The sequence below is a fragment of the Rhinolophus ferrumequinum genome, chromosome 7, assembly GCF_004115265.2.
Source record: "Rhinolophus ferrumequinum isolate MPI-CBG mRhiFer1 chromosome 7, mRhiFer1_v1.p, whole genome shotgun sequence".
Taxonomy (NCBI): domain Eukaryota; kingdom Metazoa; phylum Chordata; class Mammalia; order Chiroptera; family Rhinolophidae; genus Rhinolophus; species Rhinolophus ferrumequinum.
In genome coordinates this window covers 78,515,974-78,531,036 of record NC_046290.1, presented here as the reverse complement: position 1 = coordinate 78,531,036, position 15,063 = coordinate 78,515,974, and the positions used below count along the sequence as shown (strand labels likewise).

At 39.6% G+C, this 15,063-nt stretch overlaps 1 protein-coding gene across 1 annotated transcript; it reads left to right on the top strand.

Moving 5' to 3' along the window:
- Positions 1–1,499: 1,499 nt before the first annotated feature.
- CDO1 (cysteine dioxygenase type 1) lies at positions 1,500–13,882 on the top strand. Its single transcript, XM_033110642.1, has 5 exons — positions 1,500–1,859; positions 4,757–4,834; positions 6,906–7,060; positions 12,049–12,218; positions 13,137–13,882. The coding sequence occupies exons 1-5, from the start codon at positions 1,690–1,692 to the stop codon at positions 13,164–13,166; spliced, it is 603 nt and encodes a 200-aa protein (XP_032966533.1). The 5' UTR covers positions 1,500–1,689; the 3' UTR covers positions 13,167–13,882.
- Positions 13,883–15,063: the final 1,181 nt, after the last annotated feature.

Below are 15,063 nucleotides of genomic sequence, written 5' to 3'. Positions count from 1 at the left end.
TGGGGTGAAGACCCTGGATATCAATGTCTTAAAAATGTGTAAATCATCACCCTGGGCAATGCAGAACTACAACCTTTCTAGATCTAGGTATTATAATAGAGCCTCTCCTTGCAACACAACACAAAAGGTTGGCTTCTGGCCTGCTTTTCTACCCAAAGCCTTTTTTGAACAATGATGATTGAGCTGTCATTTTTACTTCCTAATAGCATTGTTAGAATACTTCAGTTTAACCAGGGATTTTTGAAAGACTTCATGTGGCACAAGTAAATGTAAATATGTACATTATACACACAAATACAGAGGGTGCCAAAAAAATGTGTAGACATTTTAAGAAAGGAAAAAACTACTAAAATTGTTATACCAATAACAAAAGATGAATACAAGTCGTGTACACTTTTTTGGCACCTCCGGTATATTGAAGCAAAGTCTAGAAAAAGCAGTCTTCCTGAAATCTAGACCTTTAGTATCCTTAATCCAAATTATTCCCTGGATCCATTTATGAAGAGGAAGGAATCTACTTGCATTTCTTCTGTACCTCACATTTTTCTTATTTTCATTCATAATTTGCATTGTTCTCCAAGCGTGCTAAGTGCTATGCACAATATAGAAATGTGTTTCTTTACGTGTATTAACAGTAGGCTTCTTCAAGCACATGCCTAGAATTGAAGGATTTAAATAGCCTAATCAGGACCCTTTAAATTACTGCATTGGGAGACATAAAGTCAGTATTTTTTTTCACCATAAATTGAAACATCAGGTCTTTGCACTGAATATCTTTTTAGGAAATGTTTGATTTTAAAATCAGAGGGACACAGCTTTCCATCGTTTCACTAGTCTTGCTTGAGATCTGAGCCTCCTTTGTCAAAATGTACTTTCAGTACAGTACATTTAAGGTTTTTCTAAAGGAAGACCCTCATGTTCACCTAGCCTGGAGCGTATTATCTAGTTTCTATAGACAAAAACAGCTCTCCATCTTGGGGGAGGAATCCGTCCGCAACCTACCAAGCTCTTCAGGATTCCTCAGCTCTGTTTGAAAGGCAGGGTCCCCTTTCTTCCTCATCATCCAACCCTAGCCGTCTTCTCCCGACCCCTGCGGTCTGCGTCCCTGCGTCGCGAGCCCCTGCGGTCCTAAGGAACCAACGGGAGCGACGGCGGGGGGCGCGGCGAGAGAGGTTGGGATGGGCTGCCAAAATGCGTCCTGTTAAGGTGGGGGAGAGATTGCGCGAAGCCCACTCCGAGTGCCAGGACTCGGGAGGGAAGGGCTCCTGCGAGCGCTGGAGTGCTCAGAGGGTTGGCGCCAAGTGCGTGGGTCTTGCCCGCATGCTCTCGCCTCCTCCGCCACCTTCTTCAGGTCGCACCCGCCTTTCCCCACCCTCCGAGGGCCATTGGTACATTCCCGCTGACTCTAAGAGCTTAAAAAGGGCCCGGGAGGCTAAACCCGACAGATTTGGTCCTGATTTGTGTGCTCTGCGCGTTCTCTGCGAGCCCAGGCCCGCCACGCTGCCCTGGGGGCTGGGGGGGGGTCTCTTTATATCTTGGCCAGGGATTCTTTCAGCTGTGGTCCTCGAGCGTTTGGGGGTTTTGTGTGTCTAGCTGGCAGCTAGGGTCCCTCGTCCTCGGTTCCTCGGCTTGCTCAGCACCCCTCCGAAGCCCAGCAGTGAGAAGGGCGCGCCGCCACCTCCGCGAGGGATGGAGCAGACCGAGGTGCTAAAGCCACGGACCCTGGCCGATCTGATCCGCATCCTGCACCAGCTCTTCGCCGGCGAGGAGGTCAATGTGGAGGAGGTGCAGGCCGTCATGGAAGCCTACGAGAGCGACCCCGCCGAGTGGGCAGTGTACGCCAAATACGACCAGTACAGGTGAGCGCGTTGCAGCCGTGCCCGCCGAGGACCCCGGTGCGGGCCTCAAAGCCCAGGGCGCCGACTCGCCGAGTCCGCGGAGGAGCCGGCGTGAGGGGTGCGGTGGGGGAGGGGGCTTGCTCCCGGGGAGCTCGGGCAGCGCAGCGGCCGCCGCGCCCACGCTCCCAGCGCCCCAGGGTCTTTGCCGCACCCCGGTGCTGCGCCGCCTCCGTGGGCTGCGGGGCTCACTCTCCCGAGGGGAGGCCACGGCGCAGCTAGTTTTCTATTCTCACGCCTCCACCTCCGCTTCTAAAGCGCCACTCCTCCTGCTCTCGGCCTCGGGATCAATGCCCTCAGGCTCAAGCCGCCTGCCGCCCTGGGGAACCGGCTGGATGGACTAACGGAGGGTGTTCCCAAGAGAGAACTACATCAGCCATCTGGAGAAAGGGGTAACGATAGAGGACACAGTTCCCAGACGCCAATTCTCCATCACTTCGCCCTCGGTCGCCTACGACCGGGCACCTGCCAACAGGCATTTTTTGTATCTTGAGGTTGTCAACTGCTCTTTTTCAATCTGTGGTGCCCCCTCTCCCAAACCATTTTAATTTCTTGGACTGAGGTTTTATTTCAACTCACTGTCAGGCTCGCAAATTAAACGAATACCTATCTTTCTGCCCAAAACAATATTACTTCTTCTTATCCTTAGTTCTGAGGATCTGAAATGTGAGTTGACGACCGCTGTTTCCCAGCAATGCTGGAGTGAGATGCCCTGGGAGACCGGGTCCTTTGCAGCCCCAGCTTGGTGATTAAGTAAAAATCAATCTACCAATCCTCTGGGGCCAGAAGTAAAATTTAATCACCATGAAGGGTGATGGGTTCATCTCCCGAAGGGAAAACCTAGAGCCTCAGTCTCAGGTTACTAGGGTTGAGGGTAGTTGAAAGAGAAGAATAAGGAAAGATTTAAGTTTTCCTTGGGAGCAGTTTTTGTTAATCACTTCACTAAACATACCTGGCGTGTTTGGTAAAGTTGTTGGCAAGGGCTGTTTTTTTAGGGTTTGAAATAAAGTGACGCCTACTTAGGATCCCATTTTTCACTTGCAAGTAGCTCTAGGAAATTTCCTTGTTTCCTATGAACTCAGTTCATGGTGAGGTCCTTCTGTGGCTGCTAATAAAGGTACCAGCATCTAGTTTTTAATTGTGCCATCAGTTCCAGACAACTGAGGGATTGTTATGAGTCAGATACTCTCCCAATCACTCATGACCTCACCATAGCCCTATGACATAGGTACCATCGTTCTTATCCCCGGTTTACGGATGAGGAATGAATGGTAGGCAATAAAAAGGTTGTATTAGCTGCACAAGGTCATGCTTCTGTCACTGTAGTGGCTCCAGGATGCAAATTAGCATAATTCCAGAGCCCACATTCAAAACCACTACCAAACTTCTTGCAGACATACGGTGCATAATAGTTTTCTTCTGCTTAGATATACTATTGACCAAGTGAAGTTAATTAACCGGAATAAACTGTAAGGGCTCTTAATCTTTAGAACGAGAGTATTTTCAGAGGCCTTGAATTCATCTTGATTGACGAGCTCTGAACCATTTGAAATGCTACCACTTGTATTGATCTATTCCACAAGTATCTGAGGTACAGCTAATTAAGATAATAGATGCAGTGCTGGGTGGGCAGTTGGGGGAGGAGAGAAGGAGGGAGGAGAGAGCAGAAATCAATTCGATTTGCATATAATAGGTGTCCTAGCACTGGGAAAGATTCTGATCTCTGACCTTGGGAAGACCAATGCAGAAGAACCAAGACAGAAAATGTTCCAGTATGGGCCAAACAGTGAATTCTCTGAAAGAAACCCCAGAGAAGCAAGAGGGATGGTGGAGGGAGAAGTAGGATCCTGCTACAGGAACCGAATTTACTGGGAATTAAAGGCATTTAGTAGGAATTAAAGGCAGTGAGCACAGCTCCCTGCTAAGTCATTAGGGGCTACTAAGTGAGGATGATTGACATCTAAAAAGCTTTTACTAATCAACTCCATCAATGAACCTACGCTGCCAATACCTGGGCTCCAGCCTGGGGAGGAGAGGGAAGGGGGGGGGGGCATGTGAACAAATACTACCCTGAAAATTGGCTAAAGATTGCTTTCCTTAAAAGTGATGGTCTAAATGAATGTCATAATTATCAAACTTTCTAATTAGATGATGTCAGTAGTACCTCTTGGACCAACAGAAAATTTAAAGTTTCTCTTTTTTTCTTGATGGTGTGCTTGTTTTGGTTCAGGATTTATTTTGACTAATTACTGTTTTCTCATCATTGTAAAAGATTCGGTTACTTCCTATGTTCTGGTACTTAGGTCAACCCCCACCCTATTTGTGGAGGACTTTTCATTAGCAGTACTTTTGAATGTACTTTTGAATGTGGTTTGTGTGTAGGCTATCGGGAAAACTAAGGAGAATTCTGTAACAGCCATTTAATAAAACCTTGTTTCTCAAGTTCTGGTTGAGCTAGGGGAGTAGGGAGGGGAGACAAAGCAAAACAATAGCTCATTCTTGCCTAGAGCACTAATACACTTTGCAAATACCTTCTGAGAGAAACTTGGATTCTTTTTTAACAGTTTGAGGCAGTCAAAGGAGAATCGAGGAATTTGCTTTTTTTCCTGTTAACTTTTCCATGCCATTAATTAAAACTGAGGAGCTGGAAATGTGGTGATGCAGAATACAAAAAAAAAAGTCCAAAATGAACTGTGAAAAAATATTTTTCATTTGTGCTGGGTTTCTCATAAGAAAACCACAAAGTTGCTTAGAGGCAAAAATAGTAACATCTGTAAATGAATGGTACTTTGTGACACACTTATTTTTCCCAGTGCTTGTTTCATCAACCAAATTCAAACTTCTGAATACATTCTTTTTAGGTACACCCGAAATCTTGTGGATCAAGGAAACGGAAAATTTAATCTAATGATTCTATGTTGGGGTGAAGGACATGGCAGGTAAGACAACTATTCATTCACAGATATTTATGAGAGTATCTATTTCAGCCTATGAGATGTACAGAGCCAGGCTGGCCACAAGTCTTGAGAGCACTAACAAGTATCATTTTGTAATTATTTATTCATAATATTCATTAATCTCAACAACAAAAAAAAACCTCACGGGAATTAGCATGAGGGGTTTAGTCATACACCATGCACATCAAAACCAGCCCTCAAAATGAATAATAAATAAAAAGAGGTAGAAACCAGTTTAACTTAATCTCTCTCCAAACTTATGGAATTGCACTAAAACTTGGCCTTCGTGTGTAAACAATTGCGGGACCAAAGACCAAGTGTCCGGATTTGGAGCTAGAAAAGCAAGTCACAAATTCAAAAAATGTTTTTCATTTTTAAAGTTAATTGCTTACTTTCTTTATGTAGAGGGTAAGGCAAGTTAAACTAATGTCAATTCTTTGAAAGTTGCTTTTGAAATTGTCCTTAGTTTAAATATTTGCTAGCGTTATTACCAATTGAGTATTGTTATCTCTTTCAGCCAATCCTTCTCAGTCTTGAGAATGGTGAAAACAATAATCCAGACCCATTTTTGATGGGAGAAAGGAAACGTTAATTTACAAGTCTTTGGAAAATTTGGTCTATAGAGTACTGTATTTTGCTGTGTATAATACGCTTCTATGTATAATGCATACCCATGTTTTTGGCCCAAACTTTCAGGGAAAAAATCTTTTTAGTTTTTTAATTCAAATTTTTATTTGTTTACATTTAGGTACTTGTTTTTTGTATTATAAAGGAATCTTAGCATTTTTTAACATATTACGGTATAAGAAATTTTGTGTAACAAATAATTACAAAACACAAGAATAGATACAAGGTAACAAGAAATGTTATGTACTGGTAACAAATTTACAATATTTAAGCATCATAGAAGGCCAAGAACTCTTCGTTGTTGCAAGTTCCTCATGCATTTAACAAAATCAATGATCGTATTCCAGGGCATTATTTTGCAGATGGATGTTGTTACTGGTTTCTAGAGTTACACTTTTAATTCATAAGCATAAGTAAAAGAATCAAAAACATTTATATAGATATGGAATTAGTACTACCCATGTACAATAGGCATCGTTATTTTTCTCTCCCAAATTTGGGCAAAAAAGTGCACGTTATACACAACAAAATACCGTACATTTATGTACTCATATGGGGTGAAGTTGTTTTCACTTACTTTCTCAGTATGTTTTGAAAGCAAATTATATGTCAAGAGTAGGACTAGGCTCTGGATTTAGGAAAAAGTTCTTATGGTACAAATATGGGTTAATAGAATTCAACATATGAAGTAAATACCAAAAATGTATATAAGTTCATATACTTTAATCAACTTTACAACTAATTCTACTTAAACTTAAGTACTATTTAACATTGTATGAATAAATTCTTTCCCCAAATCCAGTTTACTTTCTATCTCCCAGCAATATTGGGACATACTAATTAGTATACTCTAAATCTGCAAAGCGTTAGCATTATGTATACATTACAGTATAATTTTAGGGTGGTAATGCACACACATACCTTTTGTCCCCCAACGGAAGGAGAAAAAAGGCCTGAGGAAAAAAAAAAATGTTAAGTGATCTTCAAAGTGTGATGCAATTATTATAGAGGATTATTTTTGTCCTTTCTGTAATTTCTCCAGTGTAGTTTTATAATCAAGCTTTAGCCCAGCTTAGCTGAGTTATTAAAAGCTATATTTTGTAGAAGATAAAAGTCTGCTGATTTTGTGTTTCTTTTATCAAAGTAGTATTAAAAGGAGATTTCTAAAAATTAACTGTTCTTTAGTAGAGGTTATTCATGAAAACTGTACCCCGTCTATGCATTGATGTGGAAGACATTTTATTATCTTGCCCTGAACAATGTTGAATTATAAATTGATGACATTTAAAAATCTAGCTGAAATGGATTTTGTCCTGGGAGATGTCCTACTGGACAGTGTGCAGCTATGAGCTCTGGGCCGACTGTTACTGCAGGTCTGGGTACTGGACCATCTACTGAGTTCAATTGTCGTTTTGTGTATATATAGCAGTATCCATGATCACACCAACTCCCACTGCTTTTTGAAGATGCTGCAAGGAAATCTAAAGGAGACATTATTTGCCTGGCCTGACAAAAAGTCCAATGAGATGACCAAGAAGTCAGAAAGAACCTTGGGGGAAAACCAGTGTGCCTACATCAATGGTAACAGCCAATATCTTTTTCTAAGGGCAAGTGGGAAAAACTTGGGACTCCCGTCTGAAATAATGGGTTACTCCTATACATGTGCAGTATAACTTGGATTGTGGAGTCATGATTTCAAATACTTGGGAAATGACCTTTTTTAAAGTTTTGCATCTGAATTGGAATCACTATTAGAAACACATGCATGTAAATTAGTGCACACCAAAAAGTCATTTACCTGCTAAATCTTAGGACAGTTAGAATCAAATAATGAATTTACATATGTAGAATCTTTTAATAAAGGAGTAAGGCCAAGTTGGAAATATTAGTCTGTGTTAGAAAATGTAAAGAAAAGTTCTGGAAGTGGTTTAAGAATGCTAACTAGTCCCTGGTTTTCTAAAATGCATACAACATACTTAAAAGAATATTCTCAAGGGAAACTTTACAAAGCACATTATTTAGCAGTGGTTTGTAGATCTCTTACCAAGAATTCATTCTTTCCCCTAAATGTGATATGGGAGAGCCAAATGCTTTTTAGGAGAGGCAGTGATTAACATTTGTATTCTTAAAGCGGGTAGTAACCTTCCCAAAAGCTCATTAAAGCTTATATGAGAGAAGTTATTCCCATTTATAGATGATATTACAACACATAGGAAGATTAAATAACTTGTCCAAGTCACTCAACTTATAAGTAGCAGTCAGGCTTTGAACTCAAGCAATTTGATTCCAAAGGCCATACTCTTAATTGGGATGCTATCCCACTTACATAAAATAAAATAGTACCGAGATTTTTCTGGCAAAGTAGGTTCTTTCTTTAAAGACCAGTATTGGCCTTGATACTTGGCCTAAATTTGTTAATTAGTTTAAGAATGTAAGCCACTTAGAAAGGTCAGAGTGTACAGTAGTCCATCCTTATCTGCGGGAGATACATTCCAAGACCCCCAGTGGATGCCTGAAACCGCAGATAGTACTGAACCCTATATGTACTGCTTTTTCTTATACATAAAAATACCTATGATAAAGTTTAATTTATAAATTAAGCACAGTAAAAAAAGCTATGTAATTGTGGTCTCCTCTTTCTGTCTCAAAATATCTGATAAATGATCTTAATAACTAAGATAACTACTAAGTGACTAACGGGCAGGTAGCCGATACAGCAGGCTGGACAAGGGATGATTCACGTCTGGGCGGGATGCAGCAGGAGGTTTTATGCTACTCAGAACAGTGCAAGATTTAAAACATATGAATTATTTCTGAAACTTTTCATTTAATATTTTTAGACTGTGGTTGGCTGCAGGTAACTAAAACTGCAGAAAGTAAAACTGCAGATAAGGAGGGACTACGGTATGGGATGTTTTTTCCCTCCATTTACATAACACAAGGTATTTCTTATGGAGCAGGAAACTATTATTTGAGAGTTACTGTGTGTGTGTGTGTGTGTGTGTGTGTGTGTGTGTGAATGAGGCATACCAAACTTTCAAGGACAAGTTTGTTGCCCATATAACTCAGAATAAAGCAAAAAGCCGTTCAGAGTAATTACTTTCAGGTAGTCAGAGTCTTTATAAAACTAGTTTAGGTCTTAAAGAATAGGTGCTTTTTCAAGAGTCTTCAATACAAAAGACTATTGGAGCCAAGCAGATAAGGTACATGAGCCATCAGGCTGGGAATAGGCTGTAGGAACTGATGTGTGCAAGCCAGGGGGCACCAATGGGCAGCCAGCTCCAGCAAGATCATTCTGATTTCTTTTTCCATAGAAGTGGGAAATTCCAATTTTTGTGGGAAATTTTGCCAATTGGTACAATATTGGGTGAGATAGCTAAATATTTCTATAGACTAATTATCCATATGATCAAAAGTCACAAATTTACAACCTTTGATTTTTACAGATGTAGGCGTAGGACTGCAGATAGTGATCAATGGGAAGGATGTTTCAAATACAGGGGAAAACATGAGTGAAGGTAAAATCATTGCAAATAATAAAAATAGAGGGAACAAAGAAGAATAGGTTTAGACAAGTGTAGTGGAAGAATAAAGTGAGATCAGGGCCTGGCCCTCCAAGACCAGCCTAAAGTAACAGCTTGCTTTGGTCAGCAGAATATTATTTGCGAGTATTTTGATCAGTTTTGGTACCAGTATACAACATAGGGTGGAGGACAGGGAGAATTGGGGCAAGGAGACCAAATTACCTATTGTAATAGGCAAAAGATAGACATAGCCAGGACCAAAGTGGCATCCGTAAGTATCACCAAGTTCTATATTACAGTGACAGAGGGTATACCATGGGGATAAAGGAAAGGAGGCAAAAACCAAAAATAATAATAATGCTGGGATTAACAACTGAGGTCAGATATGAGCTTCATGTGCTTCTCTAAAAGATAGCTAACTAGTTTTTGCAGAGTCTTGCAGAATTGTCCAGCGTGCATTGAATGGTGTATGCACTTGCAACTGGAGAAACAAATAATTGACTTGTATTGGCGCAGTCAGTTCTTAAGAATGTTGAAGTTTTGTTCAAAATTGTGCTTAAGCCAGTATATTATGAAAGCAGTAAGCCTCAGAATCAAGGAGTTTCTCGATCTGAGAGTTGGGACCTACGTATTTTTAGAAGTGAGGAAAACTGAAGATTCTAGAAGTTGTGAGCTGTTTAAAGGTAATCTAGCTAGATAGTCCAGCTGGGGGTGGAACCTAAGTCTTCTGCTTCTAAGCTTAGCTCTTTACCATGCAAACTCATGGAGCTAGATCATGAAGCATAAGGCCAAATTAGGTGCCTATATTTCTACACTAATTTCACTGAATTCTTTCCTTGATTAATCCTCAAACTCTCTCCTAACTATAAATTTCTTTCCAGCATATTTTTTTTCAATTGTGTATCTTGTCATTTCTTATTTTAATCTTCTTGAAGACATCTCCAGGGCCTGTGGACCTGCTTCAGTGTGGATTAGGTCATCTCCAGGCCAGGGCTCAGCTGTCATGCTGGGGTCCCCTCACACTATCCAAGCTTTCCCTTTGCTGTCTTCTTTGCTGATCCCCTTGTTTCCTGATCTCCTGTCTGCCTCATTCTTGGTCCATGCCCTTGTTTTGGTGGAGCATACCCTCCAGTGGCTCTATGAGAAAGGATTCGTGGGAAGAAATTTTTTGAGACGTCATATATTTTAAAATCTCTCTATTCAACCGTTGCAACACGAATGATAATGGCAGCCCTCTTCTCTCAGAACTATGAAGGTAATCCCTTGTCTTAGTTTCCAGTCTTCTTCTCAAAAGCCTGCTGCAATTCTGATGCTTGAATCTCTCTGTGAAACCTATTTTTTCATTCTAGAAACTTTGGAGATCTCTTTCTGATATCTTTTCTCTGCCCCCACTATTATAGTGATGTACCTTGTTTCATGACTCATTCATTGTGCTGGGTACTCACTGGGTTCTTTCAATCTGGAAATTCATGTCCTTACATTCAAGAAAATATTCTCAAGTTAATTTCTTTGACTTTTTTTTTTTTTTTGCTGTTTCTGAAATTCTCATTGGTCAGATATTAAAACGTCCTGAACTATTCCTCTGATTTCTTTTATCTTTCTATTTTCCGTCTTTGTTCTTTGAGTCTTGCTCAGTTTGGGTTCCAACCTTCTACTCAGGTTTTTGTTTCTGCTATCACTTTTTATTTCTAAAAGCTCTTTTTATTATTCTCCGGTCTTTTTATAATATTTTATCTCTGAGGATATTAATGGTAAGGTGTTTTTTTGTGTGTTTTTTTTAAGTCTTCTCCTAAATAGTGTCTGTTTCTAGTTGCTTTTTTTCAGGTTGCTCTGGCCTTTGTTTCGTAATAGAGGTCTTGCTCAAATTTCTGGTGACCTTGCCTGCGTGCTAATATTTAAAAACCAGAGACAGAAAAAGTGAATTAGTAGCTCTGAACACTGGACTTCACTCTGGGATAGTCTGGCAGAGCTTTTTCCTTGAAGAAGAACCAATGGCAATATCTTTAGGGCTTTGTGCTTTGTTCTAGGGCTTTGTTCTTGGTAAGCAGATTCCCTGAGAAGGTGCTTTCCAACTCCTGCTGGAGAAAAAATTCCTGTCTGGCATTATTCTGACAGTTAGGTGGTGAAGAAAGGAGATCTTCCCATTCAATATGTAAACATTGACTTCAGTCACCTGTTTTTCACCTGTCCTGAGTTCATCTACTATACTCGTCCTCGAGAGTAGCTCTCAGGCTAGAAACAGAGGGAAGGAGAGAGAGAAGTGGTGGAAGGGATTTGAGACTCTACTTAAACTTTCAACCGTTTCTTGTATTGGTAGCCCTATCTTCATCCTCATTTCCAGAAATGCCCATGCTGCCAATTCCTGAGCCGTTTCGGAGTTTCAAGATATAAATCAGGTTATTTCTTGGCTATCCCCCTGCATAGCTGAGGATTTAGCTTTTTCTCTTCTGCAAAGCAATCCATCTACAGTTAACCCTTGAACAGCGGGTTTGAACTGTGCAGGTCCACTTACACATGGATTTTTTTCAATAAGTACCTGTACAGTTTTTCATCCGAGTCCGCAGATGCTGAGTGCCAACTGTATGCATTGGTGTACGCCATTTTATACAGGGGACTTGAGCATCTGTGGATTTCCGTATCCACAGGGAGGTCCTGGAACCAATTTCCCCTGTGGATACTAAGGGACAACTTAAGTTTTGGGGGAGTCAAAAGTTATATGCAGACTTTTGACTGCAGGGGGTGGGAGTTGGTGCCTCTAATGTTGCATTTCAAGAGTCAATTGTACTTTCAGCCTTTTAAGTTTTTATGTTTTCTCTTTTCTATTACCTTTGTGGATCCTTTTTTTATTTTACTGCAACGGTAGGGGGTTTTCAGGAAAGAACAAAGTATATGTGTCTCATTATCTTTAACCAGAAGTTCAATTCTAACCAAGTTCTATTAATTCCATATGTATCCAGTTTATTTACGATTTTAGGTGAGTGACAAAATTTTTACCTACAGCTATCATCTAAAATCCTTCATCTATTCTTCTTGGATATTGTTTAGATTCCATTGGCTTACATCGGGTAGAGAATGTTAGCCATACGGAACCTGCCGTGAGCCTTCATTTGTACAGTCCACCTTTTGATTCATGCCATGCCTTTGATCAAAGAACAGGACATAAAAACAAAGTCACCATGACATTCCATAGCAAATTTGGAATCAGGACTCCATTTGTAAGTATAATTTCTTTCTCCTAGGTTTAACTACTTTGTGGGTTGGCAACATTACACTATGCATTGCTTTTTTGTTTTATATATTATTTGAATATTTTGTTTTAAGGATTCTTTAATTGAAGTTTAGATGAACCTTAACTTAGGAGAAAGCCCCGTTATATCCTAATTCTTTTCTTTAATTTTGAAGACTATATTTTCAATTTATTTTTAAAAATGCCTTAAATTAGATGCAAAGAATTATTTATTGAGAAAGTTCAAAATGAATGCTCATTCCTAAAGAAAATGTTTTCATTTATTGGAATAATAAACTGAAACCTGTATTATTTCATATAACTTCTGCTATGACTTAATATTCTTAGGTCTAATTTTCTGGGACAACACACAAATAACTTACATAGTTAACCTTTGAAAAGTGTGAGGCCCTATTCTGATGGTACAAATAAAGAAACTTGCCTATTTTGATTGCCAAGTTGCTTTTTCTTTGAGTAGAGATGCTATTCAGACCACAAATGAGAACAGACTATCTAAAAACATGTTCCCTCTAGAGGAACAGGTGCTTCCACCTAAAAATAATAAGGCAACCAACAGTCATATGGAATAGCAATCTCCTACCTCTGGTGAAATAAATTGGCCATTTAGGGAACTGTTAAGACTGTAAACAATCCTCATGTATCTTATGAAAGTACAGCCTTTGAGAGAAAAGCGAGGGCAGAATTTTCTCAAGTGTTTGCCCCGCGTTGTTTTCTGCATTTTGATCCCCAAGAGCTACTCTTATCGCAGGAACAAAACAACAGGGCTCCATTGCCATAGCTGAGTTTTCATAGTCTGATAAGAAAGCAGGACAACTTAAGTAGAACAAGCTGAAATGTCTGGTATGAAGATGCTCATACAGCTTTCTTTTTTTTTCCTTTCTTGCAGACCACTTCAGGGTCACTGGAGAACAACTAAGGAGAAGCAAGGCGCTTTTACTTTAAGGTCTGCTGAAAGTTTTGCCTCGGACGGGAAGGCCTCCCACCATTTGCTGTTCAACAGTACACTTTACAAAGCCAATACTTAGATCTCCTGTAAGTCAGATGGTAATTAATAAGGCATTAAGTAAGCAAATAGTGCCCTGAGCTACTGCAGAAGAAAAATCCCACTAAAGAAAAGAAAAAGGCTTGTGATTGTAAAGGCCAAACCAAGTGCTCTCCTGGTTTTATCCTCTAAATCCATTGAACCATCCTGGAAATGTCAGTGAAGGTTTTTATAGCTTTTGGAAACACTTTGTTCTCTGAACTGTAATTAGCAATAAATAAAAACAAGACACCACAGCCATCAAAAGCCTGCCTTGTTACTTGGATTACTAAATGTAGATGTCTTTAGTATACTTTGTATGTTCTTAATGTTTGAAGGGAATTTTTTTGAACCTATGAATTTTATTTTTTTCAGTCTTATGTTACAAATTCCTGTTCTATTAATAGGATCTTATAGATAGAGAAATGTAAGGTACTTTGACATTTGGTAATGAAATGAAGGACAGATGATTTAGAAAAGTACGTGTACCCAAACCCACAACAAACCAAAAACATAAACTCATGTCTAGTGTGTCCAGTGGTCATAGTCAAAAACTTTGTAATGCTCCCCAAATTCCCAAATAATTTTAATAAAACTGGATTTGAACACAATTTGAAGTTGTCTTTCTGTTTAAGTTGATAAGAATTTTATAAAATTCATAGTTTCTTAGATTTCAGTAGACTACCAAAAGCACTGCAAAGTTTGATTTTTATGATGTAAGAATATGAGAGGGCCAAAAAGTGCATTCAAAAGCAGCATACCCTTTGTGGCATTACTTGTGTTCACTAACTGCCTGGAGATACTAACCTGTGTGTCTAAATGTAGACATAACCAATTTTGCCTGAAAATTTTGTGTGGGTCTGAACAGGCAGACCTCGTTTTATTGTGCTTCGCTTTATTGCACTTCACAGATGTTGCGATTTTTACAAATTGAAGGCAAGAGTTTCCACCAGCAAAAAGATTACAGCTAGCTTTATTTATCGTGGTAGTCTGGAACTGAACCTGCAATATCTTTGAGGTATGCCTGTTTGTGTTTTAATGTGAATTATTTTCCAACATTTAAAAACTGGAGATTTCATGGAAAAAGAAAGTGTAGCTTTCTGCTTCTTAAAAATTTGAAGTATCTAGCAACACTGCACCTGCATTGCATTTTCATTGACATTAGTTATCTAGGCTAGGGTCTGTCCCTTAGATGAGGGATGCTTCTAATCTGTGGCAGCCTCCAACTTGCCTGTATCCCTTGAGTTTGCTGTCCCTACTTCAGGCAATTTCTTAGGAACTTAATTACAAAGTGAAGTTCTTTGCAGACATTTCTACATAGGTCTGGCTGCATTTATACCATCTCAGAATTATTTACATCTTTGCTTCCTGTCATCTTTGAGAAGGATGTTAGCATTTATTGAGTGCTTATTATGTACGAGGTATTGTTATAAGTTGTTTATGTGTACTAACTTAATTTTGTTAGTATAATTCCTAATGAATTAGGTACTGTATTGGTTTTCTGCTGCTATAACACATTATCACAAACTTAGTGGCTTAAAGCAACACAAATTTTATTTTCCTTTGGCTCCATAGGTCAGAAATCGAACAGTTTCATAGTGCTAAAATCAAGAGGTCAGCAGGGCTGCATTTCTTTCTGTAAGTTCTGGGTAGAATCTATTTTACTGGTTTGTTTCTTCTAGAGACGGCCAGCATTTTGTGGCTTGGTATCTCCTTCCTCCATCTTCAAAGCGACCAGTGGCTGGCATAGTCCTTTTATATCTTAGCACTGACCTACTCTCCTTCTCTTGGA